General features: G+C 45.7%; 1 protein-coding gene across 8 annotated transcripts in view; it reads right to left on the bottom strand.

The window, feature by feature from the left end:
- LOC138981313 (tyrosine-protein phosphatase non-receptor type 4-like) overlaps positions 1–20,511 on the bottom strand; it is a 114,256-nt gene that overhangs the window by 55,665 nt on the left and 38,080 nt on the right. For 7 of the 8 annotated variants that reach the window (XM_070354183.1, XM_070354180.1, XM_070354186.1 and 4 more), the window contains 3 exons: positions 12,639–12,799; positions 9,657–9,725; positions 6,858–7,112 (listed from right to left, as the gene is read on the bottom strand). In XM_070354183.1, coding sequence (XP_070210284.1) covers positions 6,858–7,112; positions 9,657–9,725; positions 12,639–12,799 — 485 coding nt within the window. The remainder of the gene's footprint in view (positions 1–6,857; positions 7,113–9,656; positions 9,726–12,638; positions 12,800–20,511) is intronic. The other variant, XM_070354181.1, reaches the window with a different exon arrangement.

Below are 20,511 nucleotides of genomic sequence, written 5' to 3' on the forward strand. Positions count from 1 at the left end.
CTCGGACCACCACCGCTGTCCGCACAATGTCATAGACAGGGCTGCAGCCAATATGGGCCACCACCACCGCTGTCTGCACAACGACAAGGGTCGGGTCGCAGCCAACTCTGACCACCACCGCTGTCCGCACAATGTCATAGACAGGGCTGCAGCCAATGTGGACCCCCACCACCACTGTCTGTACAACGACAGGTAGGGTCGCAGCCAACTCGGACCACCACCGCTGTCCGCACAATGTCATAGACAGGGCTGCAGCCAATATGGGCCACCACCACCGCTGTCTGCACGACAAGGGTCGGGTCGCAGCCAACTCTGACCACCACCGCTGTCCGCACAATGTCATAGACAGGGCTGCAAGCCAATGTGGACCCCCACCACCGCTGTCTGCACAATGACAAGGGTCGGGTCGCAGCCAACTCTGACCACCACCGCTGTCCGCACAATGTCATAGACAGGGCTGCAGCCAATATGGGCCACCACCACCGCTGTCTGCACGACAAGGGTCGGGTCGCAGCCAACTCTGACCACCACCGCTGTCCGCACAATGTCATAGACAGGGCTGCAAGCCAATGTGGACCCCCACCACCGCTGTCTGCACAACGACAAGGGTCGGCAGGGACGACCACCACCGCTGTCGGCGGGGACCGTGTGAAGTAAGGCATCAGGCCAGCGACTAATTAGACAGTAGGTGGCACAGATGACTCAGTCACACCGCAGGAAACCATGCTGTCCCAAGGCAGAAAACTTGCCCCTGAAATGTTGAATTCAGCACGGCTTTATGTAATTCAAAACTGCATAAATAGCACCAAGGTGACATCATATTCATTTCAACCTATGGGCAATTCTGGAGTACGAGTCGAAAGGACTAGCGTGACACTTCAAAGTGCCATAAATAACACAGAGAGCGTTGGAGAGGGGGGCTGGAGGGGGTTGGGAGAGAGACAGGGGAAGAGAGAGAGAGAGAGAGACAGGGGAAGAGGGTAAGAGAGGGGGAGAGAGGGGGAGGCTGACCTGTCCCATGAGATGGCTGTAAGTGTCGGGTCATGAAGACACCACATACATGCAAACGGACGCGGACCTGTCTCACTATTCGGATGCACGTGCTGGATCATGACCCCGCCCCCTGAACCCTCTCCCCCCTTGCCCACACACACACAGACTGGAATCGGTGGTCAAGGGAGAGTTGGCAGCAGGCCACGGGGAGGGCTGAGGACAGACCACCTGTCATTGTCCCCCTCCCGTCAGGCGGAATAACCCCGCGGCAATTTCACAGGTGGGCGAGGACAGGAGAAACGGCCCGTGCTGGTCATTAAACTAAGGGGATCGCGGGGTGAAAGGCGAGAGAGGTGCAAGCGTTCCACACTGCCCCTCCATGCACCGCCTGGATCGCCACTACCCAAGCTGCACAGTGTGTCGTGGCCTGTAGAGCTTTTAGTCCACCTTGCCAGTCCCTTACTATGCCTGGATCACCACTACCCAAGCTGCACAGTGTGCCGTGGCCTGTAGAGCTTTCAGTCCACCTTGGCAGTCCCTTACTATGCCTGGATCGCCACTACCCAAGCTGCACAGTGTGCCGTGGCCTGTGGAGCTTTTAGTCCACCTTGGCAGTCCTTTACTATGCCTGGATCGCCACTACCCAAGCTGCACAGTGTGCCGTGGCCTGTAGAGCTTTCAGTCCACCTTGGCAGTCCCTTACTATGCCTGGATCGCCACTACCCAAGCTGCACAGTGTGCCGTGGTCTGTAGAGCTTTTAGTCCACCTTGGCAGTCCTTTACTATGCCTGGATCGCCACTACCCAAGCTGCACAGTGTGCCGTGGCCTGTAGAGCTTTCAGTCCACCTTGCCAGTCCCTTACTATGCCTGGATCGCCACTACCCAAGCTGCACAGTGTGCCGTGGCCTGTAGAGCTTTTAGTCCACCTTGGCAGTCCCTTACTATGCCTGGATCACCACTACCCAAGCTGCACAGTGTGCCGTGGCCTGTAGAGCTTTTAGTCCACCTTGCCAGTCCCTTACTATGCCTGGATCGCCACTACCCAAGCTGCACAGTGTGCCGTGGCCTGTGGAGCTTTTAGTCCACCTTGCCAGTCCCTTACTATGCCTGGATCGCCACTACCCAAGCTGCACAGTGTGCCGTGGCCTGTAGAGCTTTTAGTCCACCTTGGCAGTCCCTTACTATGCCTGGATCGCCACTACCCAAGCTGCACAGTGTGTCGTGGTCTGTAGAGCTTTTAGTCCACCTTGGCAGTCCTTTACTATGCCTGGATCGCCACTACCCAAGCTGCACAGTGTGCCGTGGCCTGTAGAGCTTTTAGTCCACCTTGGCAGTCCCTTACTATGCCTGGATCGCCACTACCCAAGCTGCACAGTGTGTCGTGGCCTGTAGAGCTTTTAGTCCACCTTGGCAGTCCCTTACTATGCATTGATCTACAAAAGACGAGGATGGCTGCTATGGCAGCTAACAATTCTTGCAGTGACAGAAATTCTGTTTGACAACGTGCCTAGATTTACTTCCAGTCTTTTCAACTGCTGACCAAAGAAGGTGAAAGTGTCTGATAAACCAACCTTCAACTATTCCCCAGCAAATGTTCTGCTCACTGCCCCATTCAGCAGCTCTCAACACAACTCCGATTAGTATAATCCAATGAGCTACACTCAAAATGTGGTGCGAATAACTGTGATATACGCCGATGCGGTATGTTCAGAAGAATCCGGGCAGAACGAACAGGGGTCCACTTTACTACAGACTCAGAGACGGTATCCATGTCTCATCCCTTGTTACCACTGTGGCACGTAAAAGACCTCGGTCATTCTACCATATGCAGAATGGCTGATTACACCTTAACACACACACACACCTGGGTAGCACAACTCTGATGCTGCTAGCTTTCAACTAGGAGGAGGTGCCAACATTTGCCAGCAGTGGGAGAATAACGTAATCAAAATCAAAAGAAAACAAGTCGCGTAAGGCGAAAATACAATATTTAGTCAAGTTGTCGAGCTCACAGAATGAAGCTGAACGCACTGCATTTTTTCACCAAGACCGTATACTCGATCGTAGCATCGTCAGTCCACCGCTCGTGGCAAAGGCAGTGACATTGACTACCCAGAATAGCGCGGTAGTGGTTGCGCTGAGCAGGATAGCACGCTTTTCTGTATCTCTATTCTTTACATTTAGTCAAGTTTTGACTAAATGTTTTAACATAGAGGGGGAATCGAGACGAGGGTCGTGGTGTATGTGTGTGTGTCTGTCTGTCTATGCGAGTGTGTGTGTAGAGCGATTCAGACCAAACTACTGGACCGATCTTTAAGAAATTTGACATGTGAGTTCCTGGGAATGATATCCCCGGACGAGTTTTTCTTTTTTTCGATAAATACTTTTGATGATGTCATATCCGGCTTTTTGTAAAAGTTGAGGCGGCACTGTCACACCCTCATTTTTCAATCAAATTGATTGAAATTTTTGTAAAGCAATCTTCGACAAAGGCCGGACTTCGGTATTGCATTTCAGCTTGGTGGCTTAAAAATTAATTAATGACTTTGGTCATTAAAAATCTGAAAATTGTAATAATTTATTTATTTTATAAAACGATCCAAATTTACGTTCATCTTATTCTACATCATTTCCTGATTCCAAAAACATATAAATATGTTATATTTGGATTAAAAACAAGCTCTGAAAATTAAAAATATAAAAATTATGATCAAAATTAAATTTCTGAAATCGATTTAAAAACAATTTCATCTTATTCCTTGTCGGTTCCTGATTCCAAAAACATATAGATATGATATGTTTGGATTAAAAACACGCTCAGAAAGTTAAAACGAAGAGATCGAGGTACAGAAAAGCGTGCTATGCAGCACAGCGAAACCACTACCGCGCTGAACAGGCTCGTCAGTTTCACTCCGTTTTGCACAAGCGGCGGACTACGGTCATTGTGAAAAAATGCAGTGCGTTCAGTTTCATTCTGTGAGTTCCACAGCTTGACTAAATGTAGTAATTTCGCCTTACGCGACTTGTTTTAATTTTCTGAACTTGTTTTTAATCCAAACATATCATATCTATTATCTATATGTTTTTGGAATCAGGAACCCACATGGAATAAGATGAACATGTTTTTAAACGATTTTGGAAATTTGATTTTAATCATATTTTTCATATTTTTAATTTTCAGAGCTTGTTTTTAATCCGAATATAACATATTTATATGTTTTTGAAATCAGAAAATGGTGAAGAATAAGATGACATTGTTTTTAGATCGTTTTATAAAAACAAATATTTTAATTACAATTTTCAATTTTTAATAACCACAGTAATTAATTTTTAAGCCTCCATGCTGAAATGCAATACCAAAGTCCCGGCTTCATCAAAGATTATTTGACCAAAATTTCAACCAAATTGGTTGAAAAATAAGAGCGTGACAGTGCCGCCTCAACTTTCACAAAAAAAACCCGGATATGACGTCATCAAAGACATTTATCAAAAAAATGAAAAAAACGTGTGGGGATATCATACTGAGGAACTCTCATGTCAAGTTTCATGAAGATCGGTCCAGTAGTTTTCTCGGAACTGATCTATACACACACACACATACACACATACACCACGACCCTCATCTCGATTCCCCCTCTATGTTAAAACATTTAGTCATAACTTGACTAAATGTAAAAAATGTGAAGTATGCTCCTATGAAATACGCTCAAATGAAATAAACTTCAATGAGGTATGCTCCTATGAGGTACGCTAAATATACTCTTATCAAGTACATTCCACTAAGATAAATCAAGTACATTCCACTAAGATATGATCTGGGCTAATGAAGTAGGCTCAAGAGAGACACACTCTTTATCTTATCAGATACACTCCAAGGAATACAGACATGTATGCATACTCCCCTCCCCTCCCCTCCCCCTCCCCCCCCTCTTTACAGCCCCACACAATTGTAATCAACAGAAATGTCATCATTGAATAAGCACAAGTTTACAATGAACAGTGATGATTCAATTTGTGGTTTTGCATGTCTTTGTTTATCAGGGATGAAAATTGCCTTGTTAAAAAAAACTGAAATCGTCCAGGGGCTGCCAAGGCCCCGGCGGGGTCAAGGGGCAGCACCCCTGTAGGGGGTTTAGGGGGGCAACGCCCCCCGGAAAATCTTGAAAATTTAGGAATTTAGAGCTGAAAATGTGGCCTTTTGCAAAAGGAAATCACAGTAATTGTAGCAGCTACAAAACTCCTCATTTGTTAACTAAAACAGGAATTCAGACTACTTAATGAACTTGGAACAAGTTATTAATATGTAAAATAATGGTATGGCAAGTTTAAATTGTGAGGATACCATCTGGTGTACACTCTAACGTTTACTTATCAAAATATATCCAGCTCTAATTAGTAATGCAAATGACAGGCAACATGAATGAAACAGACTATAAATATGCACACAAATCATCATCGTACCAGTCTTTGTTGACTGTTGGCCCTCTTACGCCATAATGTGACGTCTTCAAATGACGAAATGTTAAAGTTTCTACCACAGACATACACACGCACAATCACACGCACAAACGCACAGAAAGACAAAGTTACGATCGCATAGGCTACACTTCGTGAGCCAAAAAACGGAATCGCACAAATAAATCCGATGGCCCATTGAAAATAATCGGAAAAGTCGGAAAAAACGGAGAATTTTCATCCCTGTTTATGCGTAGGACTAATATTGTTGGAAACTGAACGCCCCACCCAAAACACAATAGGTCCAACACACATCATTTGTCCAATCAAAGGGAATGTTGCATACAGCATAGACAATCTGTACCTGCATGCAAATACCATCCAAAGACCTTAGATGAATGATTTAGTCACTGCATTTTGCGACAAATGCTGGTTCAACTTCAAGAGAAAAGCAGAATTGAAATACATGTATTAAACAAAAAAATGTTTGGCTTTCCAAGGGACTCGAACCTGACCTTACCAGATTAGAGCTCCGGAGGGCTACTGACTGCGCTAACCAGGCTAACTGGAGACAGGAGCCCAAAAAGTTTATTTGTATTTAAAGAGTTTAGTTACTAGTGAGTTCTTGAGTATGGAGAGTGCGAAACAGATTGGTCAGTTCCTGACCCGCTCTGTTCCTGTTTGTGTGCTGTAAGTTCTATCAATCTCACTGTTTGAGGTGCGTTAACTTGATAACTGACCCTATTCTTTTGTTCACTTTATATCAGTTTGACCAGCCTGGGCACCAAGCTCTGGGGACCCGCTGCCCAATTGCTGAAGACTGCGAACTTCATGGCAGCCACCAACCTGACGATATGACGGCCATAAATATCGAACGCAAAAGAAGAAGAAATCAGTTTGAAAAGCAAAATCATGTAGCACCGACATTAAGCATGACCAACATAATGTTTCCACTACTTACATCGAAGTGCATTAACCTGTATCACCGAAGACCACTGATGTCATTTAAAAAAAAAAAGAATACCCCAGCCAGAATTCCCTCCGGTTTGGAGATTTTGAATGCTTCATTTTGTGCGATGAAGCCTTATGCTCGGTTCATCAGATAAAGGGAAGCAATTGGTTCCAAACAGCAGTTGACAGAGACAATGAGGAGCAAAGAGTACTTGTAAGATGATCCACTTATGGTGTTGTATAATGTGCACACATCTGATGGACATTTTCACAGACTGACTCTCTCTTTCTCTCTCTCTCTCACACACACACACACACACACACACACACACACACACACACACACACACACACACACACACACACACACACACACACCAAGACAGAGACAGACAGAGACAGACAGAGACAGACAGAGACAGACAGACACAAACGCAACAAGGAGTACTGTACTTACTCGTCTGACTTTTCTGAGCGGCTGCCGTCGTTCCATGAGGCGCGTGATGTCTTGTAGTCGTGTGGCAGCGTGGCGCGAACGTGGCTGTTGACGCCATCCCTGCGGTTGAAGCCGTAATGTGAGTGCTCTGAATGCCCGGAGAAGGTCTGTGACTTCGAAATATGGCGGTGGTAGCCATCGATAAACCGCTTCTCTTCCAGAATGGCGTCCCGGGATACCGCCCCAACTGTACGCCGGTATCGCTTGCTGGGAGACCTGAAACGGGGCCCACACACTGACATTTCCCCGTCAGAACCACAAACTCTATCTCCCAACAACACTCACAGACACCCCCAGTAACGCTTCAACTATTTAAAGACATCCCCAGTAATGCTCACAGACACCCCCAATAACTGTTACTCTCAGACACCCCTAGTAACTTTCACATATCTATGCCCCTAGTAACCCTCACAGACACCCCTATTAACCCTCACAGACACCCCTAGTAACCCTCACAGATACCCCATAGTAACCCTCAAATACCCCTAGTAATGCTCACAGACACTTCTAGTAACCCTGACATACACCCCCAGTAACTCACATACACCCCTGGTAACGCTCACATACACCCCTAGTAACCCTCACATTAACCCCTAGTAACGCTCACAAACACCCCTAGTAACCCTCACAGACACCCCTAGTAACTTTCATAGACACCCCTGATAACCCTCACAGAGACACCCCTGAGAACTCTCACATACACCCTCAGTAACACTCATATACACCCCTAGTAATCCTCACATACACCCCTAGTAATGCTTACATACACCCCTAGTAACGCTCACAGACACCACTGATAATTTTAACCCTCACAGACACCCATAGTAACGCTTACATACACCCCTAGTGACGCTCACAGACACCTCTGATAACCCTCACAGACACCCATAGTAACGCTTACATACACCCCTAGTGACGCTTACAGACACCTCTGATAACCCTCACAGACACCCATAGTAACGCTTACATACACCCCTAGTGACGCTCACAGACACCTCTGATAACCCTCACAGACACCCATAGTAACGCTTACATACACCCCTAGTGACGCTCACAGACACCTCTGATAACCCTCACAGACACCCATAGTAACGCTTACATACACCCCTAGTGACGCTCACAGACACCTCTGATAACCCTCACAGACACCCATAGTAACGCTTACATACACCCCTAGTGACGCTCACAGACACCTCTGATAACCCTCACAGACACCCATAGTAACGCTTACATACACCCCTAGTGACGCTCACAGACACCTGATAACCCTCACAGACACCCATAGTAACGTTTACATACACCCCTAGTGACGCTCACAGACACCTCTGATAACCCTCACAGACACCCATAGTAACGCTTACATACACCCCTAGTGACGCTCACAGACACCTCTGATAACCCTCACAGACACCCATAGTAACGCTTACATACACCCCTAGTGACGCTCACAGACACCTCTGATAACCCTCACAGACACCCCTTGTACAGCTCACAAACACTGATGGAACAGTCGAAAACCAGTTCTGGTTTTCTGTACGTTTGAGTTGCAGTCTTGATCCTGTCAAAAACACTATAACCTTATTTCTGGATGCTGCAGTTGCATCACTGTATTCAGTTTTCACATGACTGGAGCTAAGTCGTTGACTGCCAAGCAAGGGACAAATGACAAATCCCAATGTTAGTAATGACACACCTCTTACACACCAAAATCACAGCTACAATTGGTGAGTAATTGGTCAGTAAGGAAGCCATACACACCATGGTACCCCCCCCCCCCCCCCCCCCCCCCCCGCTTTACTTGCCACATTAAATATTGTACTCTCTTCATTTTTGACACAGAATGTTGATTAAGTGATGCTCTTCGGCATCTTGTCCTATTTTCCGCGACACAAGGTATTCACATTGTTCTTACTTTTTCTGTCTCTCTTCAGTGGAATCTTGTCCATAATTGCTGCCAGCGAACAAAGTAGCAGAAAAAGTGCAAACACATTCTTCAACTTGAATAACATTTTTCAAAGATAACTATTCAACTTTTAATTCCCATGGAAAAGCAGCGGGACATGAAATAGTTTTTCTATGAAGAACTGAAGAAGACACTTAAATCACAGAAATCAGAAGTGCAGTGCAGGTGAGACTGGCACTGCACTATTTACACATTGTCAAAACATTCATTTGCAAGTGATAAACATAGCTATCACAACAACTGTGCTGTACAGGGAAATAAACGGAAGAAAATGTGAATGAACGTGTTGTTAATATTAGCTTTCCACCCCACACCAAATATTAATGGAAACTGGATATATACAATGCTGAAAGCTGCATTCACAGAACTATCTTTTACATCTTGGTTTCCAAATGGGTCAGTTTCTTTCATGTAGCCACAACTAATGTTGGAAATTCATTCTTCCACATAAACACCCGGGTTTGTTTTACACCTTGCACAAACTTCTTTTGGTGCCAAGGTTTCTTTTGTAGCGCTACACAACATGTGCACATGACATTAAATGGATAGTAGTATTTGAAACCAATTGTTCTGTAAATGCAACTTTCAGAGAGAACAATTCCCAAGTTTAAACATTTCTGTCATCAACTGAAAACCATATAGAACTGATACATTGATAAAGGCACAACGCAACATTTCTTTCAGGAAATCAGATCCTAGCTAAACCCTCAAACATTCTTCTGCAAAACAACAGAAAGAGTAATACATAATTATGTAGCCTTTTCTATGGTCAAAGTAAAAGGGAAGTAATACAATACCTGGAAAAGGTTCGGTCTATTTTGGCTCGTCTCTTACTTTCCTCTAATGTTTGATACTCCGTTCTACCGCTGGAACAAAATGTGAACAGATGGTCAAACTAGGATCTACATCTGCCTTGGTGATAAGTCCTAGCATGCGCATAAACATCTCCAGGAGCCTGCCTCTTGGCTCAAAATTTTGGTCAGTAGGTGCTTCATAGATATTTCATGCACAACTTGCTTGGAAACTTCGATGTACTGTCTACAAGCAAAGAATCGTTACAGTTCTAAAAGTTACTCAACTGCTTTCCCATCCAGTGACACTAAGCAAGACAGAATTATCTCACTAATCTCAGTTAAGTCAATCCATGTTTAATCTCTCAGCTAAGTTAATCCAGTTTCAACCTCACTGGTTGTAAAGTAATACATGTACAGGCAAGGGGCCTAAAATGACTGCATCCAAACAGCTCAGAAGCGCATTAATGCTGCTTTGGGAACACATTCTCAACAAACAATACCTTGGCAAACGCTTGCAAGCATTAAGAAGCTTGTGTGGGTTGAGACGTCATGCAACGTTGTATACGTGGACACATATGTAAGATAAAGAGAACAGTTTATGTAGACAGAGTGCTTGTTGCTTTAGATGTAGACTGCAACTACTCCTAAAGTTCCACAGTTACCCTGAAGGCTTGAAATTGTTTATGTTTATTTTAAACTACTGTTGTCTGCAGGAAATGACTTGAGTGCCTTGTCCTGGTGTGTTTTTGTGTGTTCCTGAAGCAGCACTTGTTTGTGTGTTGCTGCTGTACCGGTCAAAAAAGGTTGGTGGGGGCTGTCTATATAGGTGTTCGCCAGAGGAATAGCACTTACGCACCATTTATACATATTTGAGAAATTTAAAATTTTGCTGACGTGGTTTTTTCCCATCATGTATGGTATATACTCAATATCAATATCTCTCTTTCTCAAATGCTAATCCTGCTTTCAGACAAACTCCAATCAGATACACAGGTGATGGTCTGTGTTTACTGCATCTCGTGCAATAAAAAAAATTACATTTAAAAAAAAGTCTGTTTCAACAGAAGGTTGTTCAAACATAAAAAAAAAAAGTACACATCAATATTGGCCCATGTCACATTTTTTCTCGTAGTTGCATATGCCGTACACATTTTAAAATTTTTTTTTAAGCTAGCGCCATCCCTGGCCCACTGACTCCACTGTTGGTGGCCACTTTTTGTTCCAGTTAGAATTTTTTCTAAAAAGGGTTCTGCAGGGGGACAAAATAGGTTACATCTGGTTTTCATAACCACACAATGTTTTACTATGCATTAGTGCTAAGCTGTGCCAATCTTCAGCATGATCCTGCAGAACTAAATGATCCTACAGTCCTACAGGACAGGCGCCATGCAGAGACCTGCAGTCCTCTCACACATCTTGCTTCTTCACCTTGCCAAACAACTATCAGAGATCCTCTGCTATAATCTGTGGCAACGCAATCCTACTCGGAATAGTCAAATGATGCTGACGTCCGGTACATTGATGACAGAAGAATAATAAACAAATGCATTGCACCTTGGGGATATAAAAAGAATTCCAAAACCCAGGGGTAAAAAAATGCTGGATTAATAGGGCACACAGGCAAAACCAACGGACAGAGTAAACCAGGTCACAGTGAGTTCAAATTAAAACTGTGTAGTTCCACTTGGACACACTGACACCACCAGTTAAATGTCTGCCTCAGGTCTCATTCAGTCATTGGTTACCGGAAAGGGCAAATGTGAGATGCTCTGAAAACGGTGCGAAAAGTGGATGTCAAGTGTTGCTCTCAGCTAACAGCACACCTTAGTTCTCACGCTAAGACAATCTTTAGGTTCTCACGATAACACAACCCCATGCTGCAGGTTCTCATGCAAATGTAATCATCCCATAGCCATGCTGTATGTTGTCATGCTAATACACCGCATGCTTTTAGTTCTCATGCCAGTACAAGTTACTGTCATTGCATCGCCTACATTTCATTAAGGCAAAACATTCACTGATTAAAAAGTTCCAAAAGTCTGCATGAAATCAATCATTGCAATAACTTCAGGAATCTCTCTCTCTCTCTCTCTTTCTCTTTCTCTCTCTCTCTCTCTCTCTCTCTCTCTCTCTCTCTCTCTCTCTCTCTCTCTCTCTCTCTCTCTCTCTCACACACACACACACACGCACACACGCACACACATGCGCACACACACACACACACAAACACACACACACACACACACACACACATGCAGGAATGCACACGGACATAGACGGATCTTCTCCAGTTCCATCAGCAAGACAGGTGAATGCATACAATCACAAGTGCTGTGCAGGTAACAAGAACATAGTTACACAAACACATAAACAATGAATAAAACAAGACAGAATATAAAGTACATGTGCATGCAACAGGTAATCTAAAAATGTGTTCAATGCAAAAGTGTGAATAGCAGAAACCATCGGACAATCCCGATACTATGAGTAACAAGTGCTGTTTTCCACATTTGTTAACTTCAGATGATAAAATGAATCTAATGTGCCCTGAAGCAACTCCACTGGTCTCCAAGGACCTGTACTACTTTGTTATAACTGTACATGTTGTAAAAAGTATTTACACAAAAAAGACGAACACTACACAGTACTTAATAAATCCGCACAATAGATTATAGGCATCGCCCAAAACGATTAAATTATCTGAACATTTTCAAAATTAATTTGTATAATGTTCATGGTATTGTCCCCCAAAAATCTGACATCGTTCGAAGAATCAAAGTGTGAAAAAAAGCAACAGGATACAACAGTACACCACGATCCAAATAACAACATTTGGAAACAGAACAAGCGCTCTCCACAACTAAAAGAAAGAAAGACGACTCCAGGCTGTACACACAACGCCGCCAGAGACGGACCAGACACAGGAGACAACCAAACAGATCAAACACCAAGAAGCCAGCAAGCAAGCCAACTGGAAAGTCTTACCTATACCTAAATTTGGAGCCTATAGAGAAAATCTTTTTGGTGGGAGGGTTGGGGTGATGGAGGCGGAAGAAGGTGTGGTGCTCCACGCAAGACTTCCACAAGTTTTTACACGACCGGTAGCTGATCATGTTGAAGCCGATCAGGTTCTCCACTGGGTCGTTCTGCAACACACCAACACATTCACCGTCAACACACTCACAACACATTCACCGTCAACAGCATGTCAACACACTCAAAGTCTGTAACACATCGGCAACACGGCAACACACTCTGTGTCAAAACATCAACATGTTGACGGACAACTTAACTGGCATGATCAAATTACACAAATCCAGCTCCAAATAATACAAGAAAAACTCAGCAAATCAAGTCTACCAAATGAAAAACAATGGCAACCCTGCAATAATCAAAAATACCAAACATTCAGGAAAAATTCTAATTTCTGCAAACATAAAAGTAACAAAACATAGCTTCATGTAAACTATATTTTTGACCACAGAATTGCAAAACATTGATTTTAAAGCAAAGAGACGACAACAACACCAATATGACTTGTACGCTGTAGCTACCATTCTGAGAAACGTATATAGGAATAGGTCAACCCACAACTTCCAGAAATACCCTGGCAACAACTTTTATGTCTTATTCTCTTTTCACATTCAAACATTTCCTTTTTTTTTAAGTCTGTAAGTTTGTTTTCCAATCTGCGTCAGAGAGGTGGCACTGCAAAGAACACGTTGTTGCCATTTGGCCTTCTACCTGAAAACTCCCTTCTACATTAGGATTTGTTTTTGCTTGGTGTTAGAAATATTGGAAACCTGTACGCAGATAATTTAAGTTAGACAATCTAAGTTAGCAAGAGTTACTGTGAAGGCAATCAATCCTCTCAAAGAAAGCAAGTGGAACTACTCAGAAATTCTGTATACACTGCTACTTGAAATGTCACGGAAACAGCTCAACAGCTCTATTCTGTTTAACATCTCAGCGTTAACAATCATGCCACTGAAGCATCTCCCAGCGTTAACAATCATGCCACTGAAGCATCTCCCAGTGTATCACTTGCTACATACTTGCAAGATACCATGTTTACAGAACGACTTATTTGTTAAAAACGTCAGTGCTCACATTTGCGCTACAAATACTGTAGCACCTTTACAGCATCAAGAAAGTACACATGGACAAATTCACCAAAAGCTGGACACAGCACATCAACATCAGACTCCTGGGCACAATCACATTAGGGAAACACTGACCACTCAAAAGACGACATCAAAATATGTGTTCTGGGATCAGAGGACAGTGCTAAGTCCATTCCACAATTACATGCGGGTAAAACACTGCTTTTACCTCCATATATAGCCACATGCCAGGAATATTAGACCAGGCAAAAGAAATGTGCCCATATTTTTTTCCACCAGGCTGCAGAAAGTGAATATCAAGTGAAAGAAAGTGAATATCAGAACTGTTCACACCAAAAAAGTTGGAACAACGGACCAAATCCCCAGGGCAGGCAGGGGCACACCATATATCTACAAGTTAGCAATTTACAACAATGCAATTCCCCAGTATAACAGATTTCATACTGCAGGATACTTTAACTTGCAGCTATAAGCAACAGAACGTGTCAATGTACCTGCAACACAAGACACTGACATACCACCAGCAGAAAACAAAACACCGTCAATGGATACCCCAGCATACCACCAGCACAAGACACCAGCACTAAAGCAGCAGAACATCTTCTTCTTCTTCTTCTTCTTCGGTGTTCCAGGATGGCAGAACATCTATAAACCAGTTACAGTAGAACATACTGATGTGCAAGCAAAGAAGCCAAGCTCTCCTCACGAAGGATACAGAAAACACAAATTTATTCCTTTCCTATCTAAATTAGAAACAAGGACGGAAAACCTAAATCTGTTCCCTTGAAATCGAAGTCAAAAACAAGAACAGAAAACCCAAATCAAGTAAGAAGCAAGGAGCGTAAGAAAGAGAAGCAGGGTGTCTGAATTGGCCTGTGTCAATCCTCTGGCAGTCTGAGCTGAACAGATTCACTACAGCAAAAGCTTGCTCAGCCCTCAGTACAGCAACACCCAAGTCTCAGGTGAAGTCCGACATGATTAGTCTTCTTCTTTTTCTGCGTTCATGGTCTGAAACTCCCATGTTCACTCGTGTTTTTTGCAAGAGTGGGTTTTTACAAGTACATGTATGACCGTTTTTACCCCGCCATTCAGGCAGCCATACATCGCTTTCAGGGGATGCATGCTTGGTATTTTTGTGTTCTATAACCCACCAAACTATGACATGGATTACAGGATCTTTTCCGTGCACACTTTTGTGCTTGTGTGTACACAAGAAGGGGGATAAGGCACTACCACTACCAGGTCTGCACATACGTTGACAAATCTCCACCCTTAACCCACCAGGCGCGGCCGGGATTTGAACCCATGACCTTCCGCTTGGGAGGCCAGCGTCTTATCCACTAGGCCACTGCGCCCTGAGGTGAAGTCTGAGCTCACTGACCAAGCTTTAAGCCTCACCATTAACCTCACAGGCCACTGCACCCTGAGGTGAGGTCTGAGCTCACTGACCAAGCTTTAAGCCTCACCATTAACCTCACAGGCCACTGCGCCCGAGGTGAGGTCTGAGCTCACTGACCAAGCTTTAAGCCTCACCATTAACCTCACAGGCCACTGCGCCCTGAGGTGAGGTCTGAGCTCACTGACCAAGCTTTAAGCCTCACCATTAACCTCACAGGCCACTGCGCCCTGAGGTGAGGTCTGAGCTCACTGACCAAGCTTTAAGCCTCACCATTAACCTCACAGGCCACTGCGCCCTGAGGTGAGGTCTGAGCTCACTGACCAAGCTTTAAGCCTCACCATTAACCTCACAGGCACACAGCAGTCAGGCAACAGCAAAAAAGACTCCGCAACACAAAATGTTATGTGAATTAGCTTCAAATAACCACCCAGCAAAACAACCATAGGATGTAAACCAAGCTCAGAGAAAATAAGAATCTTAAATCTCCCTCGGCCTGGGACAGGCTGATCTTTCTTAACCCAGTGTGGGATTTTCAGTGGGGCGACCACCCCCAACCCAGCGCGTCCCCGGGTGGCGGATAGGGGAACGGTCTTCAGATATGGAGATCAGCCGCTTGCGGCCGCGGACCAAACTGGCTCCGGGTGGGATCCCGGAAAATCCTCCCCCCTGTGCTCTCAGGGTAGGACGTACGGGCCATGAGCTAAGGGTGAGGTAACCCCGACAGAAAACCCCGAATGCTGAAGACGGAGGACCCGGGCCGCACGGCGCATTCTAACAAACCACGGGTACACGCACTTACGCAAATGATGACACAATCAACCAGCACAGATGGAAATGGCGCTCGCCCATTGAGGACCCCCCAGGGTGGAGCAGCGTCGGGTCCCATGCCTCAAAGGGACCCAGCCCCAACTACTGGAGGTCCCTCCCGTCCGTCTTGTCACGCCAGGGGACGCGGGAGGAAAGTGACTGGCACCACCACAACCAGGAAGAAACCCAGTCAGCAGCGACCTTTCCAGGTCATGCACTGGAACGCAGAAAGTATCCTGAACAAGAAGACAGAGTTGGAGCATATCCTGCATGAGAAGAACATCAACATCTGCTGTATTCAGGAGACGCACCTGACACCCCAAAAGTCCTTCAAAGTGAGAGGCTACCAATGCCTTAGGTCCGACAGAACAGACCGAAGCAAAGGAGGAATCCTGACCCTCATCAGGAACAACATCAATGCCTGTTTGATAGAAACGCACATGGAGGACTCCGAATATCAGGTGATTCGAATCCAGACGAAGACATCAGAATTCCATCTTGTCAACTTCTACTGCCCCAATGATAGACACCTCGCCCTTGACACGATCCACGCAAAGGCCTCCAACTTCATCGTGGTGGGTGACTTCAACAGTCATTCACAGAGTTGGGGATATGACCACCTGGATCGGAGAGGAGAAGAGGTGGAGAACTGGCAGGACGACAAAGGTCTCATCCTTTTGAACAGTCCCTTTGACTGCCCTACATTCTACTCCAGAAGATGGCACACTACATCAACTCCTGACCTAGCCTTCTGCACGGAAGACATGCACCAGCTAACCAGCAGAGAGGTCGGAGAACAGCTAGGTGGAAGTGACCATCGGCCAGTCTTTTTGACCCTGGGCATGGAGTCCTGCACTGAAGCTTCCTTCCCTCGGTGGAACTACAAAAGAGCGAACTGGTTCCTCTTTAGACACCGCACCAGCGAACTCACCAAAGACATCAGAGTCGAGGGTCGAGACATCAACATGGTGGCGAAGGACTTTAACATGAGCATCCTCAGAGCAGCGCGTGAGTCCATTCCCAGGGGTGCCAGGAGAGACTATAAGCCCTACTGGAGCAATGAATTGCAGGAACTGGATGATGATCTGGCAGACGCCAGAAGGGAAGCAGAAGTCAACCCGTCACAAAACAACAACATCCGCCTCCAGGAAGCCAAAGCCAAATTTCTCAAAAAGAAGCTACAGGCAAGACGGAGAAGCTGGCAAGAGAAAACAAGCTCTCTGAACCTTGAGAAGGATGGCAGAAAGCTCTGGAGGCTCACCAAGCAGTTGAATGATGAGAACACCAGCAGAGGAAAGATCACATTAGAAGAGAACGGGAAGGTGCTAACTGGAAAGCATGCTGCCAACCAATTTGCTGAAAGCTATGCAGCTGAGAGCAACCTCCATGTTAGCCCCGAGAAACAGAGAGAAGCAAGAAGAGAGAAAAGAGAGAGACCTGCCAGACAGTCGACAGTGGACGCCATGAGTCAACCACTCACACTCCACGAGCTGCACTCAGCTCTGAAAAAGTCAAAGGCGAAGAAGTCCCCTGGCCCAGACGGCATCACCAACGAGATGCTAACCCACCTTGGTAGTGCAGCAGAGAACAAGCTACTCGAGGTCTTCAACAGCAGCTGGCAAGAAGGATCGCTACCACAACTCTGGCGAGAAGCGATCATGATCCCCATCTTAAAAAAAGGGAAGGATCCAAAGAAGGCCACCAGCTATCGCCCAATCAGCCTCACCAGCTGTGTTGTGAAGACCCTGGAGAGAATTGTGAACGAGCGCCTCAGGTGGTACCTGGAATCCAGGAACCTCCTCGCCCCTGAACAAGCTGGATTCCGACAGTTCCGCAGCACTGAAGATCAGGTCACTTACCTGGCGCAAGAAGTTGAAGATGCCTTTCAGGAACAGAAGCTGGTCTTCGTCACCTGGATAGATCTTCAGAAGGCCTTTGACAAGGTCTGGAAAGATGGACTCCTTGTAAAACTGCTGAGGAAAGGCGTGTCCAGCAACATGTACCAGTGGATTCGCTCTTACCTCTATAACCGCAGGGCAAGAGTTAACGTCGACCAGACCAAAAGCAAGAAGTTCCTCCTTCGTCATGGCGTCCCTCAGGGCGGAGTCCTCTCCCCCACACTCTTCCTTCTCTTCATCGACGATCTGGTGTCTGAGATGCCCAAGGGGATCAAAGCTGCTCTCTACGCAGACGACCTTGTGATCTGGTGCAAGGAGGAGCACGCAAGTACTGCCACCTACAGAATGCAGCAAGCGGCAGATAGGCTGAACGCATGGGCAGAAGATTGGTGCGTCTCCATCAACAAGGAGAAATCCTCCACCACCCTATTCACACTGTCGCCAAAGCAGAAAGCCGGAACCATTAGGCTTGGTGGAACTCCTCTGAGAGAGGATGAAGAAGCAACGTACCTTGGTGTCACCTTTGATAGACGGCAGACCTGGAAACCACACATTGCACAGGCAGAGACAAAGGCCCGGCGCAAGCTAGCCATACTCAGGAAGCTGGCAGGTACCACCTGGGGAGCGAACGAGAAGATACTGAAGACAGTATACCAGGGAACAATCAGACCCCACCTCGAGTACGGCTCCACAGCGTGGTCAACCTCAGCCAAGACAAACCTGCAGACCCTTGACCGTGTGCAAAACCAGGCCCTCCGACTCATCACCGGTGCAATGAAATCCACGCCCATCAAGGAAATGGAGAAGCTTACCACCATCCAACCCCTCTGTCAGAGAAGAGAAGCCAAGACTATGGTACAGGCCGAGAAGCTCAAGTGCCTACCCGACCACCCCATGAAGCACAGACTGAGCAACCTCACCAAGAACCGGCTTAAACGGAGCAGTTTTGTACACGAGAGCAAGAGACTTTCTCGACAGTACAGGGAAGTCCTTCCACAGAACACTCTACCTCTGACTCAAGAAGAAGAGGAAACCCCCAAGGCAACAGAGAAACCAGGCATCCAGATCTGCACCAGTGTTCCACATGTTACCTCAGGAGAAGATCAGAATGACACAGCTCGACAGGCACTCACCTTAGCCCTGATCGACGAACAGTACCCAAAAGAGGCGTGGATCCATGTATACACCGATGGATCAGCAACTAACGCCGTGCTCAATGGAGGTGCAGGCATTCTCATCCAGTTCCCTGGGGGACATACAGCTACATCCAGCGTTGCCACTGGCAAACACTGCACAAACTATAAAGCAGAAGCAGAAGCTCTCATGCAGGCCGCCTCCTTCGTTCAGGACTCCGCAGACCCTTGCTACCAAGTTGTCTTCCTCTCGGACGCCCTTTCAGTCCTTCAGGCCCTAGAGAACGACAAACTCCCACAGCTGGCCAAAGCATTACAGATGGTCAGACAAACCAGAAGAGTTGTCCTCCAGTGGATACCAGCACACTGTGGGATACCAGGAAATGAAAGGGCAGATGAGCTGGCAAAAGAAGGAGCCATGGAAGACCAACCTGAAAACAGTGTCAGCTTTAGTGAGCAGAAGACAATCATCAAGGCATTGATGAGGCCAAGGACAAACAGAGATGACTACCACACAATGTCCAGAGAGCAGCAAGTCAACCTCATCAGGCTGCGTACTGGCCACAACAGGCTCAATGCTCACATGAACCGAAAGTTCAAGCTGGCGCCATCACCAACCTGTGCCTGCGGTCAAGAGGACCAAACAGCGGAACACATCTTACAGCGATGTCCCTTACTAGATGAGGAACGAAAAGAAGTGTGGCCGTCACCAACTCCCTTGCAGACCAAACTATACGGCAGTCGACAGGAGTTGGAAAAAACGACAACATTTATCACCAGTGCTGGACTGATTGTGTAACCTCTGCGAACGCCAAGAAGAAGAAGAAATCTCCCTCGGCACTGAATGTACAAATACACTGAGAAGAAAAATGTCTTTGCAAGTAAAGAAATACACTAGTGGATATAATAGCAGCATCAACAACAAAATATCAATAAAATAAAGAAAAAGATATCAAACTAAAGTGTGAACCTATCATCGAAATAAAAATAGAACATTAAAGTGTCCGACACTCGGTGACCACCCAGCCCATTGCACAGATTTGTTGTTACGGTTAAGTTGCATTGTGTGACGCTGATTAGACTGGGTGAAAGGAGAAGGTTACAGCTGTTACCAGGGTGATGTAACAAAGGAGGTGAGGTGTACACATGTATTATCACTCAAACAACACAACCACGCTCATGCACCACACCACACTGCACAGGCAACTAATCCATGAAAGCTTCGCAGTATCTTCGCCAACTCATGGTTACCAACGACTACAAATAAAGAATACAACAAAAGAAAAAAGAAACAATTAAAACCACAATTTGTCAAAAATGCTCTGTATTTACCAAGAACAGCAACTGGTAAATAAATGAGAACAAACTTGAAACCTGCAGCTTCAAAAATGTCATAGTGGTTGGTATACATTTTTTGGACTTTTTGAAGAAATCCAACTTTTTCCCCAAAAAATGTTGGTGCGTGGTCGAAAGAATGAGCATGAATGTGCCTTTCTA

Source organism: Littorina saxatilis, linkage group LG12 (assembly GCF_037325665.1).
Source record: "Littorina saxatilis isolate snail1 linkage group LG12, US_GU_Lsax_2.0, whole genome shotgun sequence".
Lineage (NCBI taxonomy): Eukaryota > Metazoa > Mollusca > Gastropoda > Littorinimorpha > Littorinidae > Littorina > Littorina saxatilis.